Source organism: Phyllostomus hastatus, unplaced genomic scaffold (assembly GCF_019186645.2).
Source record: "Phyllostomus hastatus isolate PE091 unplaced genomic scaffold, TTU_PhHast_1.1 phas_scaffold_200, whole genome shotgun sequence".
Lineage (NCBI taxonomy): Eukaryota > Metazoa > Chordata > Mammalia > Chiroptera > Phyllostomidae > Phyllostomus > Phyllostomus hastatus.
The window spans coordinates 8,153,488-8,172,128 of NW_025334016.1; the positions used below are offsets into that span (position 1 = coordinate 8,153,488).

General features: G+C 37.1%; 1 protein-coding gene across 1 annotated transcript in view; it reads left to right on the forward strand.

The window, feature by feature from the left end:
• MAOA (monoamine oxidase A) overlaps positions 1 to 18,197 on the forward strand; it is a 68,942-nt gene extending 50,745 nt beyond the window's left edge. The window contains exons 7-15 of the mRNA XM_045860451.1: positions 2,308 to 2,457; positions 2,748 to 2,907; positions 3,975 to 4,071; positions 7,130 to 7,183; positions 11,889 to 11,946; positions 13,140 to 13,237; positions 14,798 to 14,909; positions 15,115 to 15,171; positions 15,363 to 18,197. Coding sequence (XP_045716407.1) covers positions 2,308 to 2,457; positions 2,748 to 2,907; positions 3,975 to 4,071; positions 7,130 to 7,183; positions 11,889 to 11,946; positions 13,140 to 13,237; positions 14,798 to 14,909; positions 15,115 to 15,171; positions 15,363 to 15,503 — 927 coding nt within the window. The 3' untranslated portion in view covers positions 15,504 to 18,197. The remainder of the gene's footprint in view (positions 1 to 2,307; positions 2,458 to 2,747; positions 2,908 to 3,974; positions 4,072 to 7,129; positions 7,184 to 11,888; positions 11,947 to 13,139; positions 13,238 to 14,797; positions 14,910 to 15,114; positions 15,172 to 15,362) is intronic.
• The last annotated feature ends 444 nt before the right edge of the window (positions 18,198 to 18,641 follow it).

An 18,641-nucleotide genomic window follows, 5' to 3' on the forward strand; every position in this document is an offset into this window, starting at 1 on the left:
ATGAATTATCTTTGTCTACTGCCTTCACACTATAGATGCTCCCTGCCTGTTGATCACTTAGTAACCATTTCAGCTGTCATGGTATCACAGTGCTCATGTTCAAGTATCCCTTATTTTACTTAATAATGGCCCCAAAGTGCAAGAGTAGTGGTGCTGGCATTTCAGATATGCCAAAGAGAGGCTATAAAGTATATGTATGTATAGGGAAAATATAGTATACATAAGGTTTGATTCTCTCCATGGTTTCAGGCATCCATTGTATGTCTTGGAACATACTGCACACAGATAAGGAGAGAATAATTGTACTTGTAAAATTATTGTGTTTAAAGTCATCTCTGCTCCAGACATAGGGCTATTTGTCCCATTCTGTGTCTCAGTTATTCTTTTATGTTAACTATTATAGAATGGAAGTGACTATTCTTTCTTCTAATTTTCATAATAATATATGGCCACTCTTTCATTAATAAATTCTATATTTTGGATTCTAAATTTTTGCTGCCAACTAGAATTTGGCTCCATACCACTTCTGTTATGGACTCATTTAGCTTATTGTATGGACACACAGCAAACCATTGATGAGGCCAGACTCCTAATTCCCCAATTGTTTAGCCTCTGAGATTGTTTCAAGGCTCACCCTTATCCAAAGAAGATGGGTCTCTCTTTTCTAGGAATATTATGCTTCAATGGGATGAGGTTTAATTAGGAACAGTTTACTTCTAACTTTGCTGTGTTCCATAGTGCAAGGTATAGAAGAGTCCTTATCCACTAAGTGAATTATTTTTCTCCTTAGGAGATATCCAGAAGTCCCCAAGTTGCCCTATGGCCCCAAGAGTTATTGTCAATTTTACCTTTACCTTTAGCTAATACAGGACAGTTGCATTTTTTTATGTCTTTACATATAAGCAGAAATAATACATTACTCCTTAAACCTATATTTTACTTTCCAGTGTATCTTGACTCATTCAGAGGAATCAAACCTTGACTCATTCAGAGGAGTCAAGATACTTCTAGCCAAACTCTATGTGGACTTTTGGAAAGCACAGTTCATATTATGACTCTCAAACAATTATCACAATGTCTTTATAAAGAACTTAGATTTATTCTTTAATCATTTAATTTGACCAATACTAAACATAGAGGCATAGCCAGTGAACAAGAGGAAATAGTTCCAAGATGAACAAGTGGAAAGAGTCCATTTCCACTATACTAAAATTGAAAGTAAGTCTTGGAAAACAGAGGTCAAATTATAAATTAAATTGTCCCAGTTTCTTGAGGAAAGACAGATTGTGAATATAAGTCTAAACTACTATGGGTATATTTTTATAAAGAACTTTGATGGTGTCATTAGAACAATAGCCAATTATGAAAATCATAAAATAACTGTGTGGCTGCTCATGCAAGGTTTTGTAGAGGAGCATGACTGAGGTACCTAATTGTCAAATGTTGGGCTGTGCCTCAGTCTGTCTACATGTATTTGTAACCATTCAAAGAATCTTCTACAGCAGGCTAGATATAGTCCCCTGGTTCTTACAAAATGTGTTGTATTAAGGACTTACCTTCTTAGATTAAGCTGGAACCATTTCCATGGTGAGTATAGCAGATCACAGTGGAGAAGAGCACTCATGGTCTTATAGGGCTGCTCAAGTGAATTATTTAACAATGTCTGAAAGAACAGGCAGGTGTTTAGGTCTTACCCTTCTGCCCCCACATTGAAACTTGGAGACATTTTTGCAAAAAGTTACTCAATATCTGAGATTTAGATTCTTAGAACATCATTGGGTGATGACCAGATGTTTTATAAGAGTACTCTGAACCTGTTCCCTCAGAGAACATTTTAATCTACCTAGATAGCTCTTGGCTGGGGCTTTAAGAAACCAAAGGGAGTTATGAACTGCATCCCCATTTCAATAAAACTAAAAAAATTAATTAATTAAAATAAACCATATCCTTTGGGAGAAGCACCTGCACTTCCCCAGGATTTCCTCCATGCACTGCACTCTTGGGCATTTGAAGCCCATAGACTTGCTGATATTTGCATTCAGTGAACGGACCAGTATAGGGGAACATTTCTTTTAATTCTGTGACTTTATAAACTAGTAACTGCTTTTTTATTGCCAGAAACTGCAGAACATGAGAATCAAGGTCTTTCGGTAGACTTTGCCTCTGACCTAATGAGTTCTTCCAATGGTTGAGTATACAGAGGGTAATGGTATGGCCTCTGACTTTCTGGAGGTTTTCTAATCAGTGGCAAATATAATAGTCCTTCCTTCAGCCTTTCTGATGTTTCTTGCCTGCCTTCTCCTGTAGGAACGGAAGTTTGTAGGTGGATCTGCTCAAGTGAGTGAAAAGATAATGAGCCTTCTTGGGAACAGAGTGAAGCTGATGCGTCCCGTTACCTGCATTGACCAGTCAGGTGACAACATCATCATACAGACGTTGAATCATGAAGTTTATGAGGTAATTCAGTTTAGTCAAAAGGATCATATATTAAATAGGGCTTGCATCTTCTGTAGCTTCTAACCAAATATAATCCAAGCAGTGGCATAATTAATACTGGCATGTTTCCAACTCAGTCTTCCAAATGACCAGTCTTGGCTGACCTACCTTATTGTGTTTGCCTCACATTGGCCTCATTTTGTATACTCTTACTGCTCAGTATCATTCAAAATGATAAATATCATGTTTTACACCCTCTGCAAACACTCTGACTCATGCCTGAGGTGGAATTTTGTATTTGTGTCTTTTAGTGCAAATATGTTATTAGTGCCATCCCTCCTACTCTGACAGCCAAGATTCACTTTACTCCAGAGCTGCCACCTGAGAGAAACCAGTTAGTCCAACGTCTTCCAATGGGAGCTATCATTAAGTGTATGATGTATTACAAGGAAGCCTTTTGGAAGAAGAAGGGTAGGTTACATTTATTAATGTTTAAATTGTATTAAGAGAAGGAACTGCACTTTATTGGGAACATTATACTAGACATTGAACAGAAAAATGGCAAGTGCTTTCAAATTGGTAGAGAAAGGTACAGAAATATCAGTCTGTTCATTTCCATATACCCCTCATAACACAAAATGACCTTAAGAAAACTTGCTGGCTGTGAAAGGGAAGAAAGAGATCCCACTAGTTGCAGGGCACCATTACTCTGGCTCCTAGCATATGTCCTCCCACTTACTCTTCATGAGCTAAGTGAGACAAAGGGGCACTGTGGAAAGAGTACTGCTTTGAAGTCACTTTTTCCTGGGCTTCACTTGCTTACTAGCTGTGTGGCCTGTGGTGTGACGCTTCACCTCTCTCAGTATCAGTCTCCTTGTGTAAAATGGTAACAATGAAACCTACTGTCAGGGTATCATGAGGATTAAATGAGGCAGGGTCTGGGCAGATATGATAGCAGTTGTTAATAAGCCTTCTGCTCATACTCAAAGGATCACTTCCTGCCATCTCTTCTGTGAGTTCATAGGAGTGATTCCCTCTAACACAGCCCTCTCCTTCCCTATATATTCCAGGGCTCCAATACATAGGTAAAGATCATCTTTAGGTAAAGGTCATCAAGATGGATCATTTTCTATGTGTCTGGGTGAAAAATTTTGTATAGTCAAGTGTGTATTTGATAGGAAATAGCTTCTAGAAAGTTGGGGCAAAGAGCAATAGTTTAAGCTTTGCATCTGTCTTAGCATAATGGTGTATATATGTGTATATATATATTTACAAATATATATAGTATATATATAATTTATATATACCATATACTATATATACTATATATAAATTTTTATATATAAATATAAATTTAAATATAAATATAAAAATATAAATTTATATATAAAATTTATGTTTATATATTTTATATTATAAATATAAAATATAAATTATAAATTTATATATATATATATATATATAATTTCCCCCCTAAATCTCTGATGAGGGATCTCATCTCTCAGTTTCAATATCGTATTGATTTTCTTCTGGTTAAGACTACTGTGGTTGTATGATCATCCAAGATGAAGAGGCTCCAATTTCAATAACCCTAGATGACAGCAAACCAGATGGATCTCTGCCCGCTATCATGGGGTAAGTTTGAGTTGGGTGTTCTGCATTTTCCAAATGGTGTTAGAGTATTTGTATGGGTACTGTCAGAGCATATTGTTTTGAAATCAAGTTCAAGCAATGATAAATAACCCTACAGAAATATATTATATTTCCATGTATTAAAATATTAATGTTTTATACATAGCACAAGAACACTGGGAAGCTTTACAAAAATTGGCACCATTTGAACTTGTTCCCATATATTTCTTTCCTCCATAAAACATATATATATCACAGCAAAAGAAGCAACATTAACTAGGTGGTATGGTAGACAACCCTGCTTAGAGGCAGAATGCCCACAACCATTTTGGAACGAGAACTGTTTTATTCTGTAAAATCTTCCGAAGATACGGTTTCTGGGATTGAACATTTTCTCCATTCCAAGCATTGCTACATAGCAAATGTTAATCTGTTCATTGTTTCCCTGGGATATAAGATGCATGACTAATTAGGAAGTACAGTTTGAAGCAGTGCCAGTCATGAAGCCAATGTCACTTGTTCTAGCAGATCACCTTATAGCCATCCTTCACCAGGGATGGTCCAGGGAGAAGTTCTGTGTTTTGAAGAGGAGAGCTCTTCCCCTCTCTTCTGAATTCCACACACAGCTGTCCTGCGCTTTGAGTATTAGGCATCCAAAGAGGGAAGGGAGGCTCCCAAAGATTGCTAAGGAGTGCCACAGCCTCCAAGTTGCCATGTATTTTAGCACTCCTCATAGCTGTACAAACAAAAGAACTATTTGGTCTACCAATGGCAACAAAAGAGCACAGCTTATATAGCAGTCAAGTAACTTTTAGGGACCTGTGATTTTCCCTTTCATACCTGCGAGAGTTGAGCTCATGTGCATTGCATCATTAAAGGGAAATTACAAAATCAAGAGGAATAGACCCATGACCCAAGGGACTTAGAAAACAGACTGTGCTACCAGATTGCCAACAAACCATTTTGTAACAACTTTTATGGTTATAACATATAGGAAACAGCATTAGCTCCCCTGGAAAGGGCAGAAGCTCACAACATAATGACCATAGTGACAATTCATGCTCTTCATCTCTGACCACTCTGGGCAGGAAAGTATACAGATTGTTTGTGCAATTTGGCATCACCTCTACATGCTAAAAAAAGCAGGAGGTTAAAGTAGAGATTTTAGGAGACTCAATCAACATTAGTCTACCTGTGGATGGAAGAACATTGATGTTCTCTTACCCTGGGAGTTAGATATTGTAGCATCTGCCCTTCTGGGCTTTCTTTAGCTGTACTAACAAGGACATGCATGGCAGAAGCCTTCCAGATGGTAATGAGGCTATTTAGGCAGTTTATAAAAAGCTTTATCTAGACAATCGCCCCTACTCTGTTATTCCCTTGAAACTATATTGCCTCCACCCTGCTCTTTGCTCTGAGCAGGGAAAGCTTTGAAGATAGGAATATTAATTGCCCAGTACTGTTTGTGATAATTAGTGCCTTCTGGAAATTAGAAAGGAACTTGTACTTTAGAGCTGTGAAATGTTCCCACCCCAAAGTCAGCATGTTTGATTTCCTCAGTAAAACAACAAAGAAACTTAAAGGATAGTTGTCCATATAGAGGTAGATCAAAAATGTTATTTCATTCTTGGCTTTAGATTCAACAAAAATAGCCAACACTAACTGCGCTTTAGAAAAGGAACTATAAAAAGCACCCAAGCTCTGAAAAGGTTTTCAGCTAAATGATTTAATCTTTCATCAGATATTGGTGATTTTCATTGAAATAATCACATAAGTCTAAAAATGATAGATTTTGCATTAACCTAAAATTTAACTAAAATTACTAGCAAGCCATAACATATGGTATTAAATCAAGCAAAATTATGAGTACCTCCCATAAAGTATGACTTCCTCTGAAATACTATATTCTGTATTAACACAAATACATTTTTATATCTTTGCTTCCTGAAGTGATCTCAACAGCTCTAAAGGAATGTCCAAATAAAATTGAGAAACAGTTTAATTTGGGAGTGAGGGAGAGGACAAAATACTTGTTTTTAGTCCTTGAATTTTCAGTGCTGATCTGGTTGTCTTTTATGGCTATAACAAAAGAAATGCAATTTCTTAACTTTTTTAATGGAGAAATAATTTCATTGTCCCTTAGCTCATTTAGATTTTTGAAAAAAATAATTTTCAAGTAATATTATAATATAAGGACTTCTTGTCACAATTCAATTCTTTAAAATATACAAGTTATTAGTAATGTCAGTATAATAAATAGGATCTATTTGATTAAAAGGAAGCAGACAGATTATAACTGAATTTTATTCAATTACTGAATTTCATGAATGTGCTAGGCAATTTTCCCTGGAAGCCAACTTGCAGGTAAAGATTTGGGTGTAGAAGGTTCATTGGGAAGTGCTCTGGGATCACTGCCTGTGAGGAAGGAATCAGGATCAGACAGGAGAAGAGATTGGTTTCCAGTGTTGATCCAATGAAGATCTAAGCCATCCTACAGCAAGCTCTGGAGTTGGATGATCCTTCAGAGATATCCTGCACTCCTCAGCTAGTCAGACTGAGGAGAGGCAGGGGATTTTGAGGGAGACAGTTCTCTGCTGCAGAATACAATCGCTGGAGAAGGGTTCAGCTGCGAGCTGAGGGCAATGAATGCTCTGGGTGTCCCACCATGGCATCCACTACAGACATGTATTTATATTTGTTTTTCCAGCTTTTATCAAGTATTTGGCAGAAGGCAATCATCATTACCAGGATAATGGTTTAATTCAACATCAATTTTTCTGACATTTGATTTCCCACTGTATGCCAAGAACTGTGCCAAACTTTGGGGGTAAAATGTTGAGTAGGATGCCACCTGTCATTTAGGAGCCCACAACCTAACAGGGGTTTTGGATACAGAGGCAGATGAAAGACAGCATGGCACTTGTTCTAACAGAGGGAAATATTGGGAGGGTGTGGGATATTTCATTAATGCTGAGTCATGGAGGCAAGAACACTTCCAAAAAGGGAGCTCTTAAGATAAACTATTGTCTCCTAATTGTTTAAATATAACCTCTCTCTCCAGTTTCATTCTTGCTCGAAAAGCTGTCCAACTAGCAAATCTCTGTAAAGATGAAAGGTAAGAATTTACTTCTTAAACATATGTAACAGGTTACCTTTATATTGTGCTTGTTGTACTAACAATATAATAGCATTATGAAAAATAATAATTCACGAATATTCTCAAAATCCTAATAAATCGACCTTTTTGGATTTTGCTACAGCTCCCTTGACACAGCCCTTGTCCATAAGCATATATTAATTTAGTTTTACATATTTGTTCTTATTTTACAGTGATCAAGAGGTTAGGGTTTCTTTGTGAGATGGATGAAGAAAAATCATAGAAGACGTTACTTATGAAAAAACTGTTAGAGACCCAGTTTCAATAACCTTGCAAGACCCTTATCCCTTTACCAAGTTTCTCTGACATGCACTTTTTCTGAAAAGCAAATCCGTGCATATGTGTTTCAACCTATTTCAACTTATGTACATAAAAGTATTCCCCTTTTATTAGGATAATTAGCTAGGTTATCTAGGACATGGTTCTGATGTTTCCTTCTCTCAAGAGCTTCCTAGTATAAAAGAATTTAAAGACAATGGATTTTGCTTTCTTTCTCCCTTTCTCTCTTTCTGCATTGTTGTATTTTTGCTTTGTTTTGTTTTGCCTTGGAGTTATTTGTTCAAATAAAATCTTACCTGGAAACAGTCATTTGGCTTTTGGGGGGCTACCTCGGGGAATTTCTGGACTTCCCCTCTTTATGATAACCTTAAATCCCTCATTAGCTTTTAACAAGAACCAATATATACACAATGTACTTCTCTCTGTATTTAATTTAAACATTAAACAGCAAATCCACTAACAGCCCTTGCTTGAAGAGTTACTTGAATGACCTTGGGAGTCAGGAAAAGCTGCAGAAGTTACCACATTTACACATGGATTCAGTTATTTGAATTTCCATGAGATTTGCTGTCAGGAAGGGAACTATTTTAGTGTCCAGCTACTCACACGATAGAGGAAAAATTGTGGGGTCCAGTGGTGGGGAAAAATTTGGCCAATGCTCCACATCTAGTTTATGACAAAGTCAGGAATAGCATCTAATGCATACTTTCTTTCATTACACCACACTAAGCTTGACATTTTCTTTTGGATTTCCTGCTTCTCCTTCCATATTAATAGTAAAGTAAATACCAGCCCAGGTGTAGACATTTGGTTATGATTCCACATGGTGACTGAACTTCTCAAAAGTTTTTGTAAGACAAAACCTTTAGCAGTCTTAATGTTATTGACTGGAGCAACAGTTCCCAGAACTGACTGCATCAAAATCTCCCATAGAATGCTTGATGTGGTGCATACACACACATGCACACACACACTGGAATATTACACAGCAATAAAAAAGAGTGAAACCTTGCCATTTGTAGCAACATGGATGGACCTAGATGGTATTATGCTAAGTGAAATAAGTCAGACAGAGAAGGACAAATACTGTAAACAAACAGAATTAAAACCAAACAGACTCATAGGAACAGAGAGCAAAGGGATGGTTGCCAGAGGGGAAGGGTATAGGGGGATGAGTAAAAAGGGGAAGGGGAATCTACTCAATAATATTGTGGTAAGTTTACGCAATGACAGATGATTACTAGTGGGGGGATTACATTGTAAGGTATAAAAATGTCGAATCACTATATTATACACCTAAAACTAATATAACCAATATATGTGTATACCAACTCTACTTAAATTTTAAAAAAGAGTGTTTGGAAAATATATATTGTGTGAAGCTGATAAGTCATGATTCAGTAGGTTAGGGGCGGGGCCTGAGGATTTGTATTTTTTAAGGAGCTTTGCAAGTGATTGTAATGAGCATCTAGATTTAGAAACCAGTGGGTAAAATTAACTACAAAACGATTTACACAGTGACCTCTTTGGGCCATCATTAAAATGTGCCAACATTTTTAGAGTCCAACTAATCAGACAGTGCATTGCTCCGACTGGCTTACGTTACTTTTCTAAAATGTTTTTAAATTTACCCTGGCTAGCGTAGCTCAGTGGATTGAGCTCAGGCTGTGAACCAAAGCATCGCAGGTTCAATTCCCAGTCAGGGCACATGCCTGGGTTGCAGGCCACAGCCCCCAGCAACTGCACATTGACACTTCTCTCTCTCTTTCTTTCTCCTTCTCTTCCCTCTCTAAAAATAAATAAATAAAATCTTTAAAAAAATAAAATGTTTTTAAATTTAATGAGAGGAATGAATGGGGAAGATAATTTCCTGATATAGTTGTATGAACTTATTCTTGACTTATCTAATAATATGAAATACAGTCAAATGGCTTATATTTCTATTATAACTGGTTTATCATTCATGATTTTAAAAATAGTTGCCTGTAGTTTCATTAGATGTTAGGTTTCACACTGTTTTAATAAAGATTTTATTACATATCCCCAAAATAAGTTAAACTTCATTAAGCTTTTCAGAATGATTGTGAATACTTTTATTTTCTAATTGACTCAAAATGTTAGCATTATTCCTTGTAACCTCATGTGAAGTAGCTAAGAATCATTCATCTATATCATGGAGGGTGTAATACTAGTCTGAGGATAGATTTTGGTTCAGTAAATTTTTATTGAGCACTAACTACAGGTAGGATGCTCAGGAGAGTTCAGCCTAGGCCCTGCCATTAATTAGCTGAGTGATGTGGAACAACTCTGTTCAATGCACTGAGCCCTAATCTCCTCATCTCTGAAATGAAGGGCTTGAATTTGACAGCGAGAGAGACAGATAGGAGGATAGTGGTTTTGAGTCTTCTTCCAGTTCTCCCTTTCCTTTATAATTATTGATCTACAGTATAAACAGCTCCTTGAAGGGAAACCAAACTTTTTCTGTTTGTCCTGGAACTTAAATAATGACCTGATGTTGCATGACATTACCTCAGGAGTGGCATTTGTCTCCCCCTTAAAACATTTGATGGTAACATGGTTGCAATAGGCAGTGTTTATAGTTCCACCTCATCCTCCTGCTGTCTTAACACTGTGTATCTACAAGATGGAAGTTCTGACAGTTATATAAATGGTGTAGACATGAACATTTGGGTAAATTTATAAAGTTCCCTTTTGTCCAACATTACTCAGAGACACTAAGAGAATGTTTTCAAAATATTTTCTAGCCCTAGCTGGTGTGGTTCAATTGGCTGGAGCATTGTCCTATAATTGAAAGGTTATGGGTTTGATTCCAGGTCAGGGCACATTCCTAGGTTGTGTGTTGGATCCCAGCTCCCTGATGCCAGGTCCCCACACATGCACATCATATGGGAGGCAACCAATCGATGCAAAATATCTATGTTTTTTTCTCTTCCTTCCTCTCTCCTTTCTTCTCTCTCTAAAAGGCAATGGGGAATAAATTGACCTCAGGTGAGGATAAAACAATTTTTAAAAAATTTCTAATGTAATTGGAAACATAAAAGTGTCACCTTTTAAAATAAATCTGTTTTATTACTGGTAAGTATAACCTTCCCTTCCCTCCCCCCCATTTTTGGCCATTTTTCTTTTTAGCTTTTTAAAAAAAGATTTAATTTATTCAGTTTTAGAAAGAGGGGAAGGGAGGGAGAAAGAGAGGGAGAGAAACATTGATTCAACAGAGAAGCATCTATTGGTTGCCTCTAGTACAAGCCTCATTGGGGGGGCCAGACCACAACTCAGCATGTCCCCTGCCTGGGAATGAAATCAGTGACCTTTTGCTTTGCAGGACAATGCCCAACCAAGCTAGTGAGCCACACCAGTCAGGACTGTCTTTTCAGCTTTTAATGATTGCCTTGCATATTTGAATTAAACCCTTTGCCACATTTTAGCAACTTTTTTCCTGTTGCCTGTTAGCCTATAACAAATATTTTGGAGCACTTTCAATGTTTAAACTATATAAAGACTAAAGAAGGTAAATACCAAGAGTATATAACTGCATAGTATGAACCTGTTCCAACAAATCCCAGAATAGAACCATTCATTTCTAAAATAAGCAATTTTAGTAAATTAGAACTTTTAAATTTCACTAAGTGTGGTTGTGAGTTCAAAAATATATATTTTCCAAGAAATACTTAGATAAATTAAGCTACTGATTTTTAAAACATAGTATGTGCCATGTTCTGTGTTAGTCACTTACATAAGGATTTATGAGGGTAACCAAAGATTGTGTTTGAGGTAACATCACATTATGCTCATTCCCCAGATGCCCTTTGGAACCCTGTGTGCACAAACCATTTTCTAAAGTTACAGATTACTAGACTAAAATGACCATAGGCATCTCCTGGTCTAGCATAATTTATGTTCTGCTTAAAAGATTAAATGAGCTTTATATGTTCATAGTATCTGTAAAACAAATATAGGATGGTTAAAAAGCTTATGTACTACAGACTTATATAGAGATTATTGTAGAAATGTACATATTATAGAAAAATAACTTAGAATCAACCCCTAAAATGACTGAATTTAATTTAAAATTATTTCCCCAGTTTTAATCTTGACTACCTATGACAATGGGCAGTAAGAGACAAACTATAAAAAAAAAGGAAAATGCTGTTAAATCTTTAAATCAAATAACTGTATTGAGGCATAGAGCTACGTGGAGTGAAAAGATTCATGGAATTGTTTATTTTGTGTGGTTATAGAAAACCATTTATTTTATTTTTTCCTAGATAAATCTGGTTCATTGGCAAGAGCCCTGGAACTCGTAGTGTTTATTCTATACTCACCGGTTATTACGTCCTTAACATTTTTGGTTCTTTTTTTATAGAAAGAGAAAAATCTGTGAGTTGTACTCCAAAGTGCTGGGATCTGAAGAAGCTTTACAAGTAAGAACACTCAGCTTTAATACCTGGCAGGTTGTTCTCTGTTTGCTCTAAAGGGTAAAACAAAGCAGATTCTGGTTCCCTGACAGGCTTATGAAGAAAGTATAAAGGGCTATGCTTACTGGAGGATTAACTTCAGCTATCACAGAAGGCTATTAAAAGCTGCTGATAGGTGCAAGAAATTTTTGATGCAGTGGTTCCTTGGGCCATTAAAATATTCACTGAATAACTGGCAGCCAGTTGTAGTCAGAGCCTGGAGCTTCAGGTATTATCTTCAGGATGGATGAGAGCAGTTCCCACAACCAAGAGCCTGCCCTCCTGTCAAAGTCAACTGACTGCTGTGAAATAAAATCCCAGATATATCATCATTTGTTGGTGAAGGCACTGCAGTATACACTTGACAATATAACTGAATCTAGACTCTTTGCCCAGGTCAAAGTCATATTAATTTATTTTTCCATTTGTAGACTCAATTCACAGCTCACTTGGGAATTTCAGTGCTTTCAATCCAGCACTGAAAGCAATTATGCAAGTGAAATTCTTTCTGAAGATCCTACCAGGTAGCTTAGGGCTCTTTTAAGGGATTATATCTGAACTGTTCAAATAACAAATTTTCAGAATGTGTTAGGGAAACCAGAGAAGGTTCTCTCATGTCCCTTGAGAAACATCTTAATCTTTAATTCTCCCCTTTTTATCAGAATTCCTATCATTCAGTTTTCTAGCTTGGGGAAGTGGTTCTGAAAAAAAACTTGTTCATAGACACTGTATTTATCTTCTACCTCCTCCCTTCCACCCTTTTTTTTTTTTTAGCAGTAATGCCTTGGTAGATGGGGAAGTAAAATCTGTTATTTAGAGTATCCAGAGATTTGAGTAGACCTTACTAGAACCTGATTATTGATGGGGTATTCTGTAGACTTAGGTCTAAAGACTTCAGAATCTGCCTGGAGATGACCTGTGTCCAGAGTAAAGAGGTTGAGAAAGTCAAAGTATACATGTTTAGTTGCTTGGTACCTCACAAAAGAACATTACGTTACTTGGTTCTGTTATATTTCCCCATAAATGTGCTAGAAAATCAGGTCCATCTTTTTTAAAAAATGTAAACTTTTTAAAAGTAAAATACATGAGGACTTTCATTGTTGACTCACAGAATTTCAGCTGTGTCTTTTCTTTGGAATTTTCTCCTCATTGAATTTCAGCCAGTACATTATGAAGAAAAGAATTGGTGCGAAGAACAGTACTCAGGGGGCTGTTATACTGCCTACTTTCCTCCCGGCATCATGACTCAATATGGAAGGTACTACCCAGACACCAAACTTACAAAAATAAGCAAAGTTCAATGGGAATTTTAGGAATAGTAGTCAGCATTCCTATTTGTGTCTCAAGTAGTGAGTTTGTATATTTCTGGATGTCCATAAGAAAATAAGTTATGTTCGTACATAGAAAAATAGCTGTCAGCACAGAGAACAATAGCAGAATACTGGTGAGGATTTTAGATGTTAGCAGCACATGTGAGAATTCTCCAAGTTGCAGTGTCCTTAAAGGAGATTTCTTGAGCTCCATACACATTTAGTCTCACATGACTACCCTAGGCTCCTGGCACCAGTCTACACAGAAGGACATGGACTAAACAGCATCTTGCTAGCATAGCAGTATTATATATTCCTCTTCAGGGAGAGGGGTCCCTGCTATATGTGGCTAAGGTGTGAGTGAGGAGATGATAGCCCTACAGGGTAGGGGAGTCCATCTTGGTTTAGAAGCCCAGTAGGAACCATTGTCTCTTGTAATAGCCTAATTGGCATAGTGCCCAGGGTCCCTGCAAGGGATATGTCCAGTCACAAGAGGTACCACACTCATTGAAGCCCAAAGTGATAGCCTCCTACTAGGTATTTACAATTCATGCCTGTCTTCCCCACTCAGATCCAATTGTGTTGGGCTGGGGGAGACATTTTTAGCATAAGCAGTGTTGCCCAGTAACATAGATGGCATTGTACCTTCATCAGGTTTCCAAAGGAACAGAGTTAGAAAGTTAACTGAAGGTCACATTTGTCCATGAAGGAAAAGGAATTTATTAACCCTTTCCTTACATTGGATTTTTTTTTTATATTAATTGAGGTGAAGGCCTTTGGGGTAGAGATGGGCAGCTTAGGAGATTTTATGAAAGTGGCTATAGACATGGTAGAAGTCAAACCCAACAAGGTAGGAAAGAATAGTTGTTCCTTCAGCCCAGCCCATCCATGGTTCTCTTCACTGAGACCTCTTTGTAAGAGAAAGACCATTTCCTGCCCTCAGCCAGTCTCCAGATAAATTCTTAGATGCTAACTGTACAGAGGTGTTTTGTTTTTTTTTAAGACATAGATTAATAATCCCTCGGGTCTTTCCTTGACATAAATCATTTAATCTCCTTATCTTTCCACTTGCCACTACAGTTCCTCCTGGAAGCCTGGGAGTGCCTGCCTGGCTGTGGTCAGTGGTCAGATGAGATCTCTTGCAGAATGCACCCCTTTGGAAAGACAGTGTAGGGAGAAGACTGGATTACAAACAGGGAACATACAACAAATAAATCTGACTGTGAATTCAATGCATGTTCTTATATTCCAATTCTGGATGGCTAGGAAAAGGTCAACATCACCTTCAGTGATTGATCGTACAGCCTGATTTTCTCTGGCTTGAAAGTTCAGACCCTTGGGTGCAGGCCCAGGAAACAAGAGGAGCCTTTCACATTTGTCTGAGGCACATGGGAGTTTTCAAAACAATTTGAGTTACTTGGTGTTCTGTGGGGTAAATGAGGGCAGTGATTGACTCATTAATTTTCAGTGCCTTCTCAAGCAACTGTGACCTCTCTGTTCATTTGAAGGGTGATTCGTGAACCAGTAGGCAGGATTTATTTTGCTGGAACAGAGACAGCCACACATTGGAGTGGGTATATGGAAGGAGCTGTTGAAGCTGGAGAACGAGCAGCCAGATCGGTAAGGGAGGAAGCCAAGTTACCTTCCCTCCTGGGTCCAGCATTGTTTTTGTATCTGACCTTTTTAGATCTTGACATGAATAAATATATATGTCTATTTTTTTGCCCCTTACTCTACTCAGGGGGCTCATTGGTGGCCAGTAGTGCCTTGAATATGTCAAAACTATAGAGCTTCATTTCACAATACCATTGCTGCTTTCTTCCAGATCTTATATGTTATGGGGAAGGTGGCAAATCTAGATGTTGAAGAACCTGAATCAGAGGTAAATTTGGCAGTTTCCTCTCCATATACCAGTAACTGTATATAGATCTCATATCTTTCATCTTCAAGCCTCTGGTATAATTGTAGCTGCCACTCACCAAGGCATATCCATGCACTCATCTTGCAGATATGTTTTGCCCCTCCTTGTCAGTGCAGGAGTCTTCTGCTAATGATCTGTGTTCATTCATCTAGGATGTTCCAGCTACTGAAATCAGGCATACATTTTGGGAAAGACATCTCCCCTCAGTGCCAGGCCTTCTGAAGATCATTGGATTTTCCACATCAGTAACTGCCCTGTGTTTTGTGGCATACAAGTTTAGGTTTCTGAAATGATCCTGAAGTGTACACCCTCCGCTTAGTCTTTTCTAGTACTATCAGCAAGAAATTGTCAACAAATTAATGGCTGTGTCTCATTAGACTATTGTTAAGTGCACTGCATGTAACACCTTAGTTTAGTCTGTATTAAAGTAAAAACAACTCACGGAATCACCTCATTAAAATCAGTAAGCGCAAGCTCCATCTTATTTGTCTGTGTAGACTAATTCGTGTTTATTGGTAGAATAAAACCTTGTGATCATTTTTTTAAATTTCAAGTTCAATTATTCGTCAGAAATAATTTCTATGTCCTGTTTTTCCCCTTTAACATGAAATGCCTGATGATTGCAAAAATGAAGCCTTTAACTTTCTATAGAGGTTAAATAGGTGAAGGCTCAGCTTGTGACTGATCTTTTCAGTCTTTAGGAAATAGAGAAGTGTAGGTCCAGAGCACAGGGTGTCACAGCTTCTTGGGGTGAGCTGATTCTACCTTGGATGAGGAAATAGTACATGAAAGTAGAGGTAGACCAGTAAGGTGGGGAGGGGCATTTTGTAGGCTGTCGCCTCAGGAATCTCAGGACTGCTTCTAATCCCTATAAAGTTTCTAGACATCTAGTCCCAGTGTTAGCTCACTTGTATATTTTCCCCCTTTGCTTCTTAAACAGAACAGTGTTTACCAAGGCATAATGATTAAAGTGACTTTCTGTGACTTCTGTACACCTCCCCAGGAGAGCAGAATAAACTAGTGCCAGGATTGTTCCCAAGAGGCCTCCCTGACTAGCTCTACATGAGGCATCTTCTCTTCTTCCTGGAATATGGCTAGATATCACTTCACTCCTCATTGATGATAACATTCTCTACCAATTTCAGGAAAGTAGTATTTTCCTTTCTTTCAGGTAGACCCTGGCTATCTGAAAGCCCTTAGTGACATTTTTTTTTCTTTTTTTCCTATGACCATAGTAGAGTTAGACAAATCTGTTAATTTCAATATGTTTTCAATATGGTTACCCTACTGTTAGCATGCCAGTTTCTCTCAAATAACTAAAATAGACATTAAAAATTTCTTATTGTTATCTGTTGAGACTATAAGATACATAAAGAAAATTATGGCTCTATATTATAAATTCACGTGCTTTAGTTATTAAGTTTTATATAAGACATGAAATTGAGTGATTTTACATAAGAAGACTAAGTTCTCTAAGGAGTTATGTGGGCCCAGAGTAGTTCCACTATCAGATGTTTAAGAGCCCCTTCCAAAGGTTTCAGCCATAAACCACTTCTTTTTTCAATATAAATATCTGGAGAAAAATCAACATAGATGTGATCAAATAAAGCAATTGAGAAGATTCAGTGGATTCAGGTACACAGGTGGTAGATACACAGTAAAACCTTATTGTGCAGCATCAATGAATGAAGGTTTCATTTCAAATGAAGTTTCTAGATAGCCAAAACTTACTCTTTTATGTGCCAAAATTTTTAAATAAAAATTTCAATGAATATATTTCTATACAGTATTAAACAAGCTACATCCAATTAATTTTTTATTGATAAGGTCAATCATTATATACCTGAATTATATTATGCTTTTATAATAGAGTAATACCATCATGTTTGCCCTTCTACAAAATGTCACATGATTGTTTTGTAGCTGTTGAGTAAGCTACTTCTTCTGTCTTCTCCCATATTCAGCATTTTATTTCATATCCTATTTATTTCCTAACACCCATTAACCAAATCTATTTTTATTGAATGAGAATTAAAGACTGCCAAAGGAAACCAACCCAAGTTTATTATATAATCAACCTTATCATAAATCTAAAATTAAGTTATGGCCATGGTGTGAGGAGTTAAGGTATTTGTTTTGCCTCACCTAAGAGCAAAGAGTAGGATTTTTCTGCTGTTCTTTAACTTTCATTTGAAAATTATTTTAGCTAATTTAGGAGTTTTGGCAATGCCTTGGATATGCTCTAGTACATAGTGAGATGCACATACATCAAACCACTTAATAGAAATCACAACCCTGATCTATTTCAGTTGTTTCTGTTCATTTACTTATTAACTTGGCTCTGACACACCTTTTGGCAAAATCTCAACTGGCAAGAGTTTTAACAGTAATCAGGTTGATAGTATATCCAAGTCTTGAATATTGAAGAACTGAGTATTCAATTACCCTCTCCTCAAACTTTTTAAGAAACCAATTAATGTATTATAATTAGATCAGCCCTATTAAGCTACAGATTGAGTATTAAAATGGATGCCAGTCCAGATGTGCATAAACATAAAGTTGGAGCTGGAAACTCCCACCATATAGGAGATTGTTCAACAACACAAAGAAAGATACCATAGGTCTTTTCTCCATTCCAGAGAAGCTAGTCATTTTCCACAGCTGATAGAGCCAGGCTCTGTTAAGGCATCTGCCTCACAGTTCTGAGGGCTGAATTGGTCTTACTCCATTGTAGGATTGAGAATTAGATTTTAAAAGTTATCTTTTTATCACAACTATTAAATAAGGATTTATACTACACTGAAGAAAAAATATTGAAGGACCATGAACTACATTTAGTTTGATTGTAAATTTGGTGCCTAATGTTCTGTCTGAAATGTGCCCAAGTGCTACATGTGGGAGTATGCATAAGTGTTTGTTTTGCAATTGAAATATTTTGCCTGTATGGTACTGTTTGGTTTGTTAATAAAGTGCACTACCACCCCTGATTCAGACCTTGCTTCTCTATTTACTTGATAGTCCCAAGGTTAAATGGCTTTTTATAGCAGGAGGTCACAATGAGGCATTATCCATGGATGATGGGTTTAAAAAGTCACTTTGTATTGATTCCAACTTCTCATAATTTGGTTTGACTCTCATGTTTTATCAAGTATTCCTGGGAGCTGATTAAATGCTATAATATTGTCTGCCTGGGTATAATTAGTCAGTAACGAGTATAATCAAAGATTTCTCACCTAATTAGCATATAATACCTTGAGCAAATCACCTTAGTTCTCTGCTTCAGTCTCCCCATCTGGAAAAGTGTGGGTTGCACTTGATGGCGTCCAAGGGTTCTTTTCATGGCAGCATTATGTGATTTATACATTTGTTGCCAGCACTCTATGTTTGCTTATCAATATGGCAGGAACAAGTCACTCTGCCTTCTGTATCTT